This window comes from Labeo rohita, chromosome 13, assembly GCF_022985175.1.
Source record: "Labeo rohita strain BAU-BD-2019 chromosome 13, IGBB_LRoh.1.0, whole genome shotgun sequence".
NCBI lineage: Eukaryota > Metazoa > Chordata > Actinopteri > Cypriniformes > Cyprinidae > Labeo > Labeo rohita.
In genome coordinates this window covers 20,357,593-20,372,454 of record NC_066881.1, presented here as the reverse complement: position 1 = coordinate 20,372,454, position 14,862 = coordinate 20,357,593, and the positions used below count along the sequence as shown (strand labels likewise).

The 14,862-nt window shown below is 36.3% G+C and overlaps 1 protein-coding gene across 13 annotated transcripts in view; it reads right to left on the bottom strand.

Annotated features, from left to right (window-relative positions):
- Window positions 1-14,862, bottom strand: part of tacc2 (transforming, acidic coiled-coil containing protein 2) — an 89,878-nt gene that overhangs the window by 11,637 nt on the left and 63,379 nt on the right. For 5 of the 13 annotated variants that reach the window (XM_051126884.1, XM_051126882.1, XM_051126885.1 and 2 more), the window contains 9 exons: window positions 13,130-14,555; window positions 10,334-10,394; window positions 9,964-10,219; window positions 9,472-9,521; window positions 9,210-9,319; window positions 7,368-7,518; window positions 6,687-6,869; window positions 4,081-4,173; window positions 3,280-3,339 (listed from right to left, as the gene is read on the bottom strand). In XM_051126884.1, the coding sequence (XP_050982841.1) occupies window positions 3,280-3,339; window positions 4,081-4,173; window positions 6,687-6,869; window positions 7,368-7,518; window positions 9,210-9,319; window positions 9,472-9,521; window positions 9,964-10,219; window positions 10,334-10,394; window positions 13,130-14,555 (2,390 nt within the window). Of the gene's footprint in view, window positions 1-177; window positions 1,875-3,279; window positions 3,340-4,080; window positions 4,174-6,686; window positions 6,870-7,367; window positions 7,519-9,209; window positions 9,320-9,471; window positions 9,522-9,963; window positions 10,220-10,333; window positions 10,395-13,129; window positions 14,556-14,862 lie in introns of those variants that run through there. The other 8 variants (XM_051126894.1, XM_051126886.1, XM_051126888.1 and 5 more) reach the window with 8 other exon arrangements.

Sequence of the window (14,862 nt, the reverse complement as noted above, 5' to 3'; positions counted from 1 at the left end):
GATCGTTTGAAGCTGCATTTAAACTGCATTTTGGAAGTTCAAACTTCTGCACCATAGCAGTCCATTATATGGAGAAAAATACTGAAATGTTTTCCTCAAAAAACATAATTTCTTTACGAAAGAAAGAAAGACATGAACATCTTGGATGACAAGGGGGTGAGTACATTATCTGTAAATTTCTGTTCTGAAAGTGGACTGGTATATTTGTAGCAATAGCCAAAAGTACATTGTATAGGTCAAATTTATACATTTTTCTCTATGCCAAAAAATCATTAGGATTTTAAGTAAAGATCATGTTCCATGAAGATATTTTGTAAATTTTCTACTGTAAATATACACATTTATTTTTCACCCTCAGATTCCAGATTTTCAAATAGTTGTATCTCGGCCAAATATTGTCTTATTCTAACAAACATACATCAATGGAAAGTTTATTTTTTCAGCTTTCAGATGATGTATAAATCTCAATTTCAAAAATTGACCCTTATGGCTGGTTTTGTGGTCCAGGGTCACATATGAGAATTTAATGCAACCAACTACAACTGTAAAAGACAACTAAAGACACACTATTTGCATATGTCCTACAGGAAAAGGCAGGAATGTTTTATAAATATCCGCTTCAAAGGCACAAACAAAAGCATAAATGTACTGTCAGCAAATGTACTTCTGAATATTCAATTGCACCATTTTCATAAAGTAACTGTTTCCAGAAGGCCTCTTTATATTCAGTGATGGGGTGTAGTTACTGAATAATCGTCATGTTTAGCCCTTAAACCCACTTGCTGATTAAAGCTGATTAATTCTTTCTAACAGAGCTGGATTAGGAGATTAATTGAGTTTGACTCTTATACAAGGTAGGGGGCGATGTGTTAGGGTACAAATACAAAATGCTTACCACATGTTTGGTCTGCAAGGAGAATTTATACCTAATACCATTTACTGCATTACTGGGCTGTACTCAGATCATGGAGGGGGTCATACAGGAGGTACAAAATTAGATTATAACCTAATACAAAATGTTGAATTGATGCTCTAACAAATTAAGAGTTGGAGTGTTGATCTCAGATCTCCTGTGACTACATACTGTACATTAAACATAGATCTTGGCTTAGTCTCAATAGTATTTCCAACCAAACTGAAGTCACATTTGTGAACACTTTGTGAGTTTGCTATTTGTCTTCGCAGTACTGAGAATGAATAAATTGTATAGGGTCTTGTACAGGTCACTGCACAACCTATCTAGAACCTAATCTAGAGACTCCCTAAATGCGTGATCCAGCCTAAAAGAATAGCATATTTGTCATGACCAATCATAAACACAGTCAGCAGATGGGGGAAAGGATGCAGAGGATTAACTCTAAATGCAAATGAGAAACAAAATCTTTAAAATGAAAATTGACAAGACGGAGTTCAGTACAGCAGTGTGGTGATGTATTCCTGTTATCTTCAGAGCAGCTGTGCATGTTTCCATGAATGATAAATTATTGCTAATGGAAAGGTCAAATAAAGAACACGTCATGGAGAATGTGCTGAGGCAGCATGTGAAATGTGTCTGCGAGACTATTTCAGGAAGAGCGTTACCTAATAATGTATGTTAAAATATTGAATATTTTAAGAAGACCATCAATTCAGGGTAGCCATCATTGAACCTCATTACTCCAGCTATATAATACACTGTCACTCTTTTTATATATGAAAGCACTCCATAATCCTAAAATGTATCAGTACTATTCCAGAAATACTTTTGATACATTAAACATCAACTCTATTTTGGAATTCGAAAGGTTATTCAGGGGTAGAAACAATACCTGTGGAATACGGGATGTCCTGCGACAGAGTTTGCTATCTGTCTGTGTGGATTTTCCTGCAGTTTTCTACAAAAATAACCACACTCATTTTGACAGAGTTGTTGTTATGTAAAATGTAAAATGTTATACGATCTAGTGGATAAACATATTAAAAGTGTCTTGATAATGGGTTACAGTGGATGTGTTTTTAATATGTATGTTAATTTAAATGACTGTTTTCTATTTTAATATATTTTAAAATGTAATTTAATGTAATATATTTTAATATGTTTTAAAATTTAATGTTTAATTTTTTTTTTTTTTTTTTCAAAAAGTCATATGCTCAAACAGGCTGAATTTATAAAAAAAAAAAAAAAAAAAAAAAAAAAAAACTGTAAAACATTATTACTGTGAAATATTATTACAATTTCAAATTACTGTTTTCTATTTTAATATATTTTAAAATGTAATTTAATGTATTATGTTTTAATATATTTTAAAATGTAATGTAATTTACTGCATTTTAATGTTTTTTTTTTTTTTTTAAAGTCTTGTGCTCAAGCAGGCTGAATTTATTTGATTCAAAAACAGTAAAACATTATTACTGTGAAATATTATTACAATTTCAAATTACTGTTTTCTATTTTAATATATTTTAAAATGTAATTTAATGCAATATATTTTAATATATTTTAAAATATAATGTAATTTACTGCATTTAATGTTTTTTCAAAAAGTCTTATGCTCAGGCTGAATTTATTTGATAAAAAAAGACTGTATTACTGTGAAATATTATTAAGAATATTTTAATATATTTTAAAATGTAATTGTAATTTATTCCTTTGAAAAGTGAATTTTCAGTCTTTAGTTATCATCATTTTCATATACTGATTTTATGCACAAGCAACATTTCTTAATATTATTAATGTTAAAAACTGTTGTGTTGCTTAAAAACCATGATACGTTATTTTTTCATGATTCTTTAATGAGTAGAACTAAAAAAACATGATTTTCTGTAACAATGTAAATTTTTTACTGTCACTTTTAATCAATTTAATGCATTCTTGCTGAAAAAAAGTATTTTAATTTTACTGAACCCAAGGTAGTGTACATAGAAGAACTGCAAATAAATAAATAAATAAATAATCTAAACATCTAAACATACCTAAAACAGGATAAATACAATTGGACCTAATCATATAATAATATATATTATTTTATTATATGAGTAGTGATTAGTTCAAATTTCCAAGCTATCTTGTTTTAAGAATGTTTATATATATTTATAGAAAAAATGACAATTACTGATTACTTTTTTTTTTTTTTTGCAGTGAACAGAAAGGACAAGAGAAGGATGAGATGTTTTTTTGTCTGTAGACCTAGTTTTCTAACAAATGTGGTTTAGTCTAAAGGTGGTACAGGGACAGTGGGATTAGAATATATAGACTAGACCTAGTTAGACTTTAGAGGGGATGTTTTCTGTCCTTCTTACTTTAGCCATGCGAGAACCGTTGAGATTCCAGCGGCGTGGGCTGGGCTTCTTGAGGCGAGACTGTGAAGCGTGCAAGACAACATCATGAGAATGGGGCGGCAAAAATATGAGGCATGTTAGAGGGGTTGTAGTCTGTGTGCACGTTTGTGTAAACGAGATTAGTCTGTTCATTCCATTTCCTGTACAAAAGCTGAGACAGAGGTGAAGGTCACTCATCCAACATGACTGAAAGCAGATCTGAGCTAAGCTTCATGTGAAGCCACGTCAGCGGCCTCAAACCAGGCATACAGATGGGTCCGTATGCTCACGTGTTTTCCAATGAGTTAGTGTAAATTAGTAACAAATCAAAACCAGGAACTAGCATGAATGTGACGAGGAATTCCGCTTTTTAAACAATTATGAAATCTACAAAGCATTCATATTTGATTAAATAATATAGATTCAATAATACAGAGTAAGTTTCCAAGTCACATTGACTTTTGTTTCTATGGATCTCCTGTCCAAGCGAACATGCAGGATTGTCACAAAGCCCTGGGAGAAACACACCTCTTTTGCTCAAGAGGGTGTTGGATTGGGAAAAAGGAGCACCAATCGGGAGACAGGAGCCGGGTTAGAGAACCAGGGGTGAGATGTCACGTCCACAGTATGGTGAGGTAGTTTATGGGTAGGTATTCACACTCATACCCAAGGGTGCAGTCAGGGGGCTCGGTTCAGAAGGGGATATCACACACACACACACACACTCGTGCTTGCACACACACACGCTCACACACACGGGTGCGGGCTGGCTCAGCGCAGTACCTGAGGGGACACAGTGGACAAAGTGGGGCTCTGAGAGATGTTTTTGGCTACCTGTAGAGCCTCTATCCTCAGGGCTGCGAGCACCAGCTCCTCCTGGGCCACGAGGGAGGGTTGAGGGGAGGAAAGGGGGAGTGACCCATGAAGTGGGGATGGGGTAAGGAGGAAAAGAGGGGTTAGAGTTGTACTGGCCTCACGCAAATACTAAACCTGAGGGGAAAAAACTTACATATACTGTACAAACACAAACAGACACTCATACACATTTTACTGTGAATGTGTATGTGATGAGATCTGTCGATCCTTTCTAGGAGGTTTATTATTAGTACAGTTGAGCTCAAAAGTTTATATCTCCCTTTCAGAAACCTGCTAAATGTTAATTATTTTTTTCAAAATAAAAAGGGATCATACAAAATGCATGTTTTTGTTTTAGTACTAACCTGTAAAAATATTTCACATAAAAGATGTTTACATATAGTCCACAAGAGAAAATAATAGTTGAATTTATAAAAAAGACCCCGTTCAAAAGTTTACATCCTCTTGATTCTTAATACTGTGTTGTTACCTGAATGATCCACAGCTGTGTTTTTTGTTTGGTGATAGTTGTTCATGAGTCCATTGTTTGTCCTGAACAGTTAAACTGCCCACTGTTCTTCCCACAAAAAAAAAAAAAAATCCCACACATTCTTTGGTTTTCAGCATTTTTGTGTATTTGACCTCTTTTCAACAATGACTGTATGATTTTGAGATCCATCTTTTCACAATGAGAACAACTGAGGGACTCATATGCAACTATTACAGAAGGTTCAAATGCTCACTGATGCTTCAGAACGAAAAAAAACAATGCATTAAGAGCCGGGGGGTGAAAACTTTTAGAATTTGAAGATCAGGGTAAATGTAACTTATTTTGTCCTCTGGAAAACATGTAACTATTATCTGTAGCCTCTGAAGGGCAATACTAAATGAAAAATATGATATTTAGGCAAAATAAGAAAAATCTCCATTCTGTTCAAAAGTTTTCACATCATGTAGCATCAGTGAGCATTTGAACCTTCTGTAATAGATTGAAAAGATGGATCTCAAAATATACAGTCATTGTTGGAAAGGGTTTAAATACACAAAAATGCTGGAAAACCAAAGAATTTGTGGGACCTGAATGACTTTACTGAAGAACAGCAGACAGTTTAACTGGCCAAGACAAACAATGGACTCATGAACAACTATCACTAAACAAAAAAACACAGTTGTGGATCATTAGGGTAACAACACAGTATTAAGAATCAGGGGGATGTAAACTTTTGAACGGGGTCATTTTTAGAAATTCAACTAATATTTTCTCTTGAGGACTCTATGTAAATATCTTTTATGTGAAGTATCTTATTCAGGTCAGTACTAAATAAACAATAACATGCATTTTGTATGATCCCTCTTATTTTGGTAAAATAATGAACATTTTGCACATTTTGAAAGGGGGATGTAAACTTTTGACCTCAATTGTATTTATTTTTAAAGAAATAAATCAGCCAAAATGAAACTTCTGTCTTTCAGTGGAACACAAATTGTGACATTTAGCAGAATATCTGAGAAGACGCCTTATAATAACAGTAAATGGGGACCAGAGCGGTCAAGCTCCAAAATAGCACCATAACAGCAACATAAAAGTAGTCCATGCGAGAAAGAAGAAAGAAAATATATTCAATTTTTTTTATATCAACATCACAAACTACATTAAATTACATTACATGGGTTTAATGTAAGAACTGCAGTGGGTTTGTGAGTTGATTAAAAACTAACAACTAATTGAGTTTTTTTTTTTTTTTTTGGCAAAACACAGAAGTATGGTTCACAAATGTACTTATATGACATCTACAAAGCAATTCTGTACAAAGGTAAACAGTATGACACACAGCATAATGTTTAGAAAGGAAAATTCAAAAGAGAAAAAATATAAAATATATAAAGATAAATTAGGGAGAATCAAAACATCACAAATGATTTACTGCAATTGTGTGAATAAAATGTAATCATGTAAACCATACAAAAAAACTGTAATCTGATTTTTAAAACATGTAATATACACTAACTTTTTTGGATTCTTTGATTAATAGAAAGTTCAAAAGAACATCATTTATTAAAAATAAAATTTGTAATAATGTAAAGTCAATCACTTTTGATCAATTTAATGCATCATTGATGAATAAAAAATATTAATTTCTTTTTTTAAAAATCATACTGATCCCAAACTTGTGAATGGTAGTGTAGCTTTATAGTGCTTTTACTCATTTTAGAGTTTGCCAGCCCCAGTTCCTATATTCACATCTAGGAACTGGGGCTTCTAGAAACTTGAGGATGAATAAATATGACAGAATTTTCACTTTTGGTTTAACTATTCCTTTAACATCTCCTGACCCCAGCACTAGGGGCCAAACTTAAAATGAGAGACAAAAACAAAGCAGACAAGGTACATGAAAGACTGGAGGGACAAACAAACACATAGTGAAACACAGCTGAGTGAATACACACACACTCTGTCTCTCTCTCACACACACACAGCAGAGAAGGTCCCAGAGAGGAAGAGATTGTTGGTTGGTAGGCTTCACTCTACACACCTGCAGTTTTTGAGCGAAGGCAGTGGGGTTGGTCTCTGCTAGATCAGGCTCCAGGTAGCTGAGAGGGGCAGGTGAATCAGACAGTCTGTCTAAGAGGGGCAGATCTGAGGGGTCCATGGGGCCCTGGATGGGGGACTGCGTTGGGACCGAAAGCAGAAGAGGGACAACAGGAGGAGGAGGTGTCTGGGTGTCAGTGAGGCAGGGAAAGCTGTATTTAGCCCAGTGCATCATAACACTTCTATGATGGGTTTACGAAGCTTATAAACAATCTGCGATACTGATTCTAGTGGGGAGACCCTGAGTAAGCTGCATGCCTAGCAAAATAGTTGTCTTAAAGGGAGAGTTCACTCAAAATTCTGTCATTGTTTACTATCATTATAATTGGAAAATGGACAATTATATAGAAAAGACTCCTTTTGAGCATATGTTCTGGAAATAACATGGGGGTAGAAAATGACAGAATTATTTTTTTTTAAGATGCACTGTCGCTTTAAGACTGAAAACAAAAATGTAGCATTGTAAATGCTTAAGATAAGCTGTGCAATAATTAGTAACAAAATAAAAACAACCCCATCTTCAGACATTGTGTGATGTTTTCTTGACTGTATGAGCTCCACATTATCTAAGCTAATAACGTCAACACACTTAAAGGTGCTGATTCTTTCAGCGTTTTGCACTTACCGCTCCATCTCTCTCATTGCTCTGCGTTCGACTCTGAGACTGACTGTCCCTCTTTCTGCTTTTCTCTGAGGCCATGGAGCCACGATCACCACGTGGTGGCAGCACTGGTGATTTCCCCTGCGAGATCTGAGCCTCCATCTCCTCAAAGCTCCTGTAAAGCATCACACCATAAACACACGGCCAAAAGTAAGGTAAATAATCTTTAAAGACCTCATGTGAATCAAGTTTAATGGATTTCAGTCTAAGTGAGGCAATCTATATGATACACTTTAAGAAAAAAGGTACAAAGCTGTCACTGGGATGGTACCCTAAAGCTAAAAGGCACATCTTTGTACCTTATTTACCTCTATATTATTCATTTTAGTACCTTAAGGCACATAATGATACTTTGAATGTACATATTAGTAGCTTTTGAAAGGGTGCCGCCCCAGTGATAGATTTGTTATTTCAAAAATTTGACAAAATCTACCTTTAGCAAATGTATTTCTTTAAAATAATCTTTATGGTTTTATAGCAGCTCAGTAGTCAACTAAACAGATTTTTGTCAAAATAAAGGTGCAGTTATGTTATCTTGCAGCAGGTGCTAACTGACAGAAGAAAATATTTCCACACAGACTACTACTACTGTTATTAAGTCATTTCAATGCAATTTTAAGGAATATATAATATATGTTATATATAATAATACATTATATACATTACCAGTCAAAAATGTTTGAACAGTTAGATTTTTAATGTTTTTTTTAAAGAAGTCTCATCTGCTCACCAAGCCTGCATTTATTTTATCCGAAGTACAGCAAAAACAGTAAAATGTTGAAATATTTTTCTATTTAAAATAACTGTTTTCTATTTGAATATATTTTAAAACGTAATTTATTTCTGTGATTTCAAAGCTGAACTTTTAGCATCACTACATTACATGATCCTTCAGAAATCATTCTAATATTCTGATTTGCTGCTCAAAAAAAAACATTTTTTTTTTTTTATTATTATGTTGAAAACAGCTGAGCAGATTTTTATAAAGTTCAGAAGAACTGCAAAATAAATATAAAATTTAGAAGAACTGCATTTATCTGAAATGGAAATCTTTTGTAACATTATAAATATTTTATAACCTCTCTTCTTTTTTTGGGGGGGGGGGCGTTTTTCCATTTTTCTTTGACAGGATAGCGGAGATACGACAGGAAGTGAGTGGGAGAGAGAGGGGGGAGTGGGATCGAGAAAGGTCCAAGAGGCGGGATTCGATCTCAGGACACCCGAGGTGCAATTGCACCATATGTCAGCGCACTGCCCACACGGCTATCGTGCCGACTTTACCATCAGTTTTGATCAATTTAAAGCATCCTTGATAAATAAAAGTATAAATTTCCATCATTTCTTTCCCCCAACAAAATAAAAATTGTACTGACTGAAGCTTTTGAATGGTACAGTGTATAATGTTACAAAAGCTTTTTATTTTTATTTTATATGCTGATCTTTGGATCTTTCTATTCATCAAAGAATTCTGAAAAAATGTACTCAACTGTTTTAAATAATGATAATAACAATAATAAATGTTTGTTGAACAGCAAATCAGCATATTAGAATGATTTCTGAAGGATCATGTGACACTGAAGACTGGAGTAATGATGCTGAAAATTTAGCTTTGATCACAGGAATAAATTAAATATAGGAATACATTTAAAAATATATTATAATAGAAAACAGTTATTTTATATAATAAATGCAGGCTTGGTGAGCAGAAAAGACTTCTTTAAAAAAAAACATTAAAAACTGTTCAAAAACTTTTGACTTGTAGTGTATATGTGTGCGTGTGTGTGTGTGTCTGAGTGTTTGGTTTACCCAGTGCAGGGAGAGTTGGGTTCTGAATCTTGCATGCTGGAAGTCTTCGTTGGACTTTCTGTCACAGAGTCCAGCTTCAGATAAAGTGATGGTTTCTTCACCGACAGAGGCTGTAAAAAATATAAGTATTCAATATAATGTATTCACATTAAATACAAAGGTGTGTAATTTAACAATAGTTTAATGTTTGTCACACACACTTGTTTTTTTTTTAGAAAAGTTCCCAAAGTTTAGTGCGTCTTTAATTCAGAAAGATACTCACAGGTGCGGAGGAGCCGATCTTTTCCATGTATTCAATCTCATAGTCTGTAACTATAGAAAAGACACCAAATGAGAGAAGATATAACAGTTCTAACTGTTCTAAAGGCTTTCAAAGAATATTCTTTCTATGCCGGTCATCAGTTCAGACTGACAGAACCAATATGAGAGTGCCACTATAATTCATCTGCTTCTGTACTACTGACCCAGTTAGTTTCAGGCAGAAACTGCCCTAGGGTGTAAATGGTTCCCTCTAGGTCAAAAGGCTAATAAAACGGGTCAGCGTTGGTCATTTGGGGTTGTAGGCAAATTTGGATCATGTGCGATTTTTAAACAATTTTTAGGACCATTACTATTATTTCGCAATTTGACATAGTCCTCTTCTTATTCTTCCAAGCAATCTATGTAAAACAATGCAGGACAGCAGACAGAAAATCCATGACTCATGATTAGAGATAATGTAGTAACATAATAAGAGACTCCTCCACTCTCTCACCATCATTCTGTGCAGGTAAACTGTTCTCGCTGACAAAAGCTGTAAAGTCAGTCGGCTGCGGGAAGTCTTGGGGGTCAGAGTTCAGCTCCACCTCTACGTCATGTCTAGTCCATTTCTGATTGGTAGAGGAAGCCAGTTTCTCCTCATCTGTGGCGTGATCTTGTGAAGGCTCGGGATTGGCATCGGGCGAGTGCTCCTGCAGGTGATTATGTGTGTGTGAAGTGGAGGGCGAGAGTGGAGAACACACAGGACAACACTGTTATGATATGGGGTGGCAGCGAAGGGGAGAAACAGATGATCTTCAGAATGAACATCTGCAGTGACTGTGTGAGTGTACTGTAAGTAAATGTACACTCATGTCTTGACTTACTTGAGCAGATGGCTCAGTAATCTGTGTCCTCTTTGGTGATTTCTTCACTCTAAATGTGTTGCTGTTTAAGAAAAAAAGACATAAGTTTGTGGTTACTTGTTAAAGTATCAATCTAGAACAAAAGATACAGTTGAGGTCAAAAGTTTACATACACCTTGCAGAATCTGCAAAATGTTAATTATTTTACCAAAATAATAGGATTATACAAAATGCACATTATTTTTTATTTAGTACTGACCTGAATAAGATATTCCACAAATAAGTCTTTTACATCTTTTCACACTGAGGACAACTGAGGGACTCATATGCAACTATTACAAAAGTTTTAAACGCTCACTGATGCTCCAGAAGGAAAAATGATGCATTAAGAGCCAGGGGTGTAAACTTTTGAACAGAAGGAAGTTGTGTACATTTGTATTACTTTGCCTACATCATATTTTTTTTTTAGTACTGCCCTTCAGAAGCTACAGAAGATACTTACATGGTTCCCAGAAGACAAAATAAGTTAAATTTACCCTGATCTTCAAATTCCAAACATTTTCACCCTCTGGCTCTTTATGCATCGTTTTTCTTTCTGGAGCATCAGTGAGCATTTGAACCTTCTGTCTTAGCTGCATATGGGTCCCTCAGTTGTCCTTAGTTTGAAAAAAATGGATCTCAAAATTATACAGTCATTGTTAGAAAGGGTTCAAATACACAAAAATGCTGAAAAACCAACAAATTTGAAAGACCTGAAGGATTTTTCTGGAGAATAGTGGGCAGTTTAACTGTTCAGGACAAACAAGGCATCAGTGAACAACTATCACTTTAAAAAAAAAAAAAAAAAAAAAACGCTGTGGATCATTCAGGTAAGAACACAGTATTTAGAATCAAGTGTATGTAAATTTTTTAATTGGGGTCATTTTTATAAATTCAACTATTATTTTCTCTTGTGGACTATATGTAAACATCTTTTATGTGAAATATCTCATTCAGGTCAGTACTAAATAAAAATTATTTTGGTTAAAATAATTAACATTTTGTAGATTTTGCAAGGTGTATGTAAACTTTTGACCTCAACTGTAGCATCCAAGCCATTTTTTTTGTTTTGTCCAACCAATTTTTTTTTTTTTGTCCAACCAATTTTTTTTGTCCAACCAACCAAACCGATACAAATAATTAATACCCAACCATATTTATTATACACAGCAGTTTTTTGACAGATACTTACAGATAATGTTCTACTGAATAAAAGTTTTTGTTAAATAATACATACCTGTTGTGTTGGCCTGACAAAGGTTTTAAAAAACTTTTTGACAATAATAAACAGTGTCATTTACTGTAAGAATTACAATATATTTAAATTAAGGATTAAATCTTATGAGTTAAGCTCTTACTAGCCCGCAATATAATGGATTATTCAGGCTTTACATAATGACTGATGCCTTTATTAGTGGGCTAAATCAATGTTATGTGTTTCAGTTTGTAATTTTCTTGTGCAAATATGTTTTTTACAGTAAACATACTTTTTTGCTAATGCAGTCTTTACGAATGGACCCATGGCAGGAAATTCACTAAAGATGAATTGGAAATATGTCTTGCAAAAGTATAGCGATTATGCAGTAAAGATTTGTGGTTTAGAATTAGAAAATAAAAACAAAAATACCCTTAATACTCCACAGTCTGCCCTGACCTAGTTAGTATTAATCCCTGTAGCCCCTGTTAAATTGCTCAGTGACCCAAGAAAGTGACAGATGCCTCACATAACAAACATTTCAAATCCTATTCTGTTGCTGTTTTTGGCACATTTCATAATGTAAGTGTGATGTAAATATTTCAGGAGTATTGCTTCACTCCTCATATCAAATCTGAAAAGACATCTGTGTTGAAATAAATGAATTGTATAAGAACTGTAGAGGAAAGTCTGCAGCTGAGCAAAATATATTAGATGGATTAATCTAAAACAGGAGCAAATGATCCAACAAACTCCCAGTTTGAAAGTAATATTAATTAAAACTGCTCCCAAACAGCTGTATTAATGAATCAGGGTGTACAGGCCGTCTTAGATGAGGAAACTAACATCTTGCTCAAAGGCACAATAAAGATTCCCTTGTCAGCATTCCAGGTCACAGTTTCTGCTTTCCTGTAATAAAACCTGCAACGTTTATTATCCACTAGGCTACCCTAAGGAGGTAAGATCTTTGAAATGAGTCTCATAAAAATGTCTGGACTAGGAATTCATTCAGAGATTTTAAAGATGAAATGTCAATCTCACTTCTGCTTCATTGGAAAAAGCGTAGTCAACTTGGATCACATGCACTTTGTAAACTAATCATAAAACTTTTACTAGCCTAAAGTTTGTACCCTGTGCACATTTGCATGCATGAGTTCGCCCTCTGTTCCTGGAATCGACTGCACTTGTTTGAGGGTCCACTAGAGGGCAACACATTCTCATTTGAGAATATCAAACATGGAGCCGAGGAAGATGGAGGTGACGTGGAATGATGTGATGTGGAAGCAGCCATATGTATTAAATTGAATGATGAAACAATTGACGTGAGCTCATGAGTTAAAACATGTTATAGTGGCATTTTATGTTAAGCTATATTATTGCTGATGCTGATTTTTCCACCATCTCTCTACTTACAAGAAACAACACAGAGAAGAGACATTGCTGGACTTCCTGTGATACATGAGACACAGAGGCTGACAAACAAGTACTAACACCCATTTAGAAATATAGAATTAAACACAGTGCACTACAATGGATGACCAGGGACAATGATGTAGTTTGAAATGAAATAGCTTCAGACTTACGATTTGAGAGGCTTCTTCTTGTTTTTGGCAGGTTTGTTCTGGTTGTGATCCTGCAACTCAACAATGTTATCATTGTCATTCTCATTGTCATTGCTAGACTTGTCAAAAGAGGCAGCTTTCGGAGGCGAGTTTCCCATCTTGTTGGATGATTTGAAGGGATCGATTGAGTCATCGAAGGAGTCAGGATCAAAGCTGTAAGATCCTCCAGAAAGGCGAGGAGAGTTGGGGACACCAGTGCTTGAAGAAAATGGATTAAAGTTCGGGTCATCCCACTTGCTGGGATCAAAGTTGTATGACCCCTTGGGGATCGGGATATCATCAATGTCATTTGAAAGTGCTGGGACAGGTGCATTGTCTAGCTGCTCTGTCTGGGGTGGAGGGGCTTTCTTAATCCCCAGTTTGGGCTTTCGAATGGGCATCTTGGCCCCTGGTTTCTTGCCTAGGTTTTTAGGAGGAGGAGTACTGCGTGGCGCCTCTCCACTGTCCTCCGAATAGTCAAACTCCAGTCTGACTGGTTGGCGCTTGTTTATTGGCTGTTCCTCAATGTTGATGGTTTGCTCTTTAGCAGGGGAAGTGGCACGAGGCTCCTCAACAGCAACAGGGGTGTCCGAAACTGATGTGAAGTCGGTTTTCCTGCCCAAGACTGGCGAGTTGGCGACTTTACTGCCTCCTGTATTGAACGGGTCAATATTCTCAAAGTTGTCCGGATCCCATTTGTAGGAGGCACTGGGAGGGATAGGAGACTCCTCGTCGGGGACAGTTGGAGCTTCGAATACCGGATCAGGAAGATTCGGCTGGAGCTGAGTTGATGTTGAGCTGGTAGTGATCTCCTCAGCCAAAGGTGGAGGGCTCTCAACCCGAGACTTGATCCTGCTCCTCCGCAGGGTACTAGCAGGACTAGGAGTAGGGCTGGGAGAGCAACTATTCCTCTCTTGGGTCTGCAAGGAACTTTCGGGAGGAGGTTTCCCTCTCTTTTTCTCTTCTGGCGTGCTGCTAGAGGACACCGTTTTGGAAGAGGAATGCTCTGGGTTTGAGTTCTGCCTGGAAAGAGGTTTCTTCTTCAAGGAACCTGGACGGGGCTTCTTCACTTTACGAAGGGTTCCCGGAGCGCTTTCTGTTCCTACGCTGAAGGACTCTGCTCGTGGGTGTATGGGTTTGTCGCAGGTTCCTCCTGAGGATTTGTCTCCTGGGCTCTCTAACTCACCAGACTGTAGGCTTAGAGAGCGGGTGAGAGGCGCTCGGCTTGATGGTTCAGACCCAAAATTTGATTCTGAGAAGGGGTCATTAGCAATTAAGTAATCTAGGTTGTAAGTGCCACTAGCAGCTATTGGTTTGTCCTCATCAAAGGCTGTAGATTGAGAGCGACTGGGAGGTTGAAGCTGTTGTGAGTCTTGGTCTTCGCTGACAGAGATGTCAGCAGTTGTAGCTGTAAAGATAGGGAGTGACATGTTACTATACATTTTGAAAATAGATCATGCTTTCAAGTGAAAGTGAGGTGACTTACAGCCAAGTATGCTGTCCCATACTTGGAATTTGTGGTCTACAATTACCCATCCAAGTGCACACACACAGCAGTGAGTAGCGAACAGTTATTTTTGCAGCGCCGCCCCGGGAACAGTTGGGGGTTCTGTGGCTTGCTCAAGGGTCTCACCTCAGTCATGGTATTGAGGATGGAAGAGAGGGCTGTACATTTACTCCCTCTCACCTACAATACCTGCTGGTACCGAGACTCC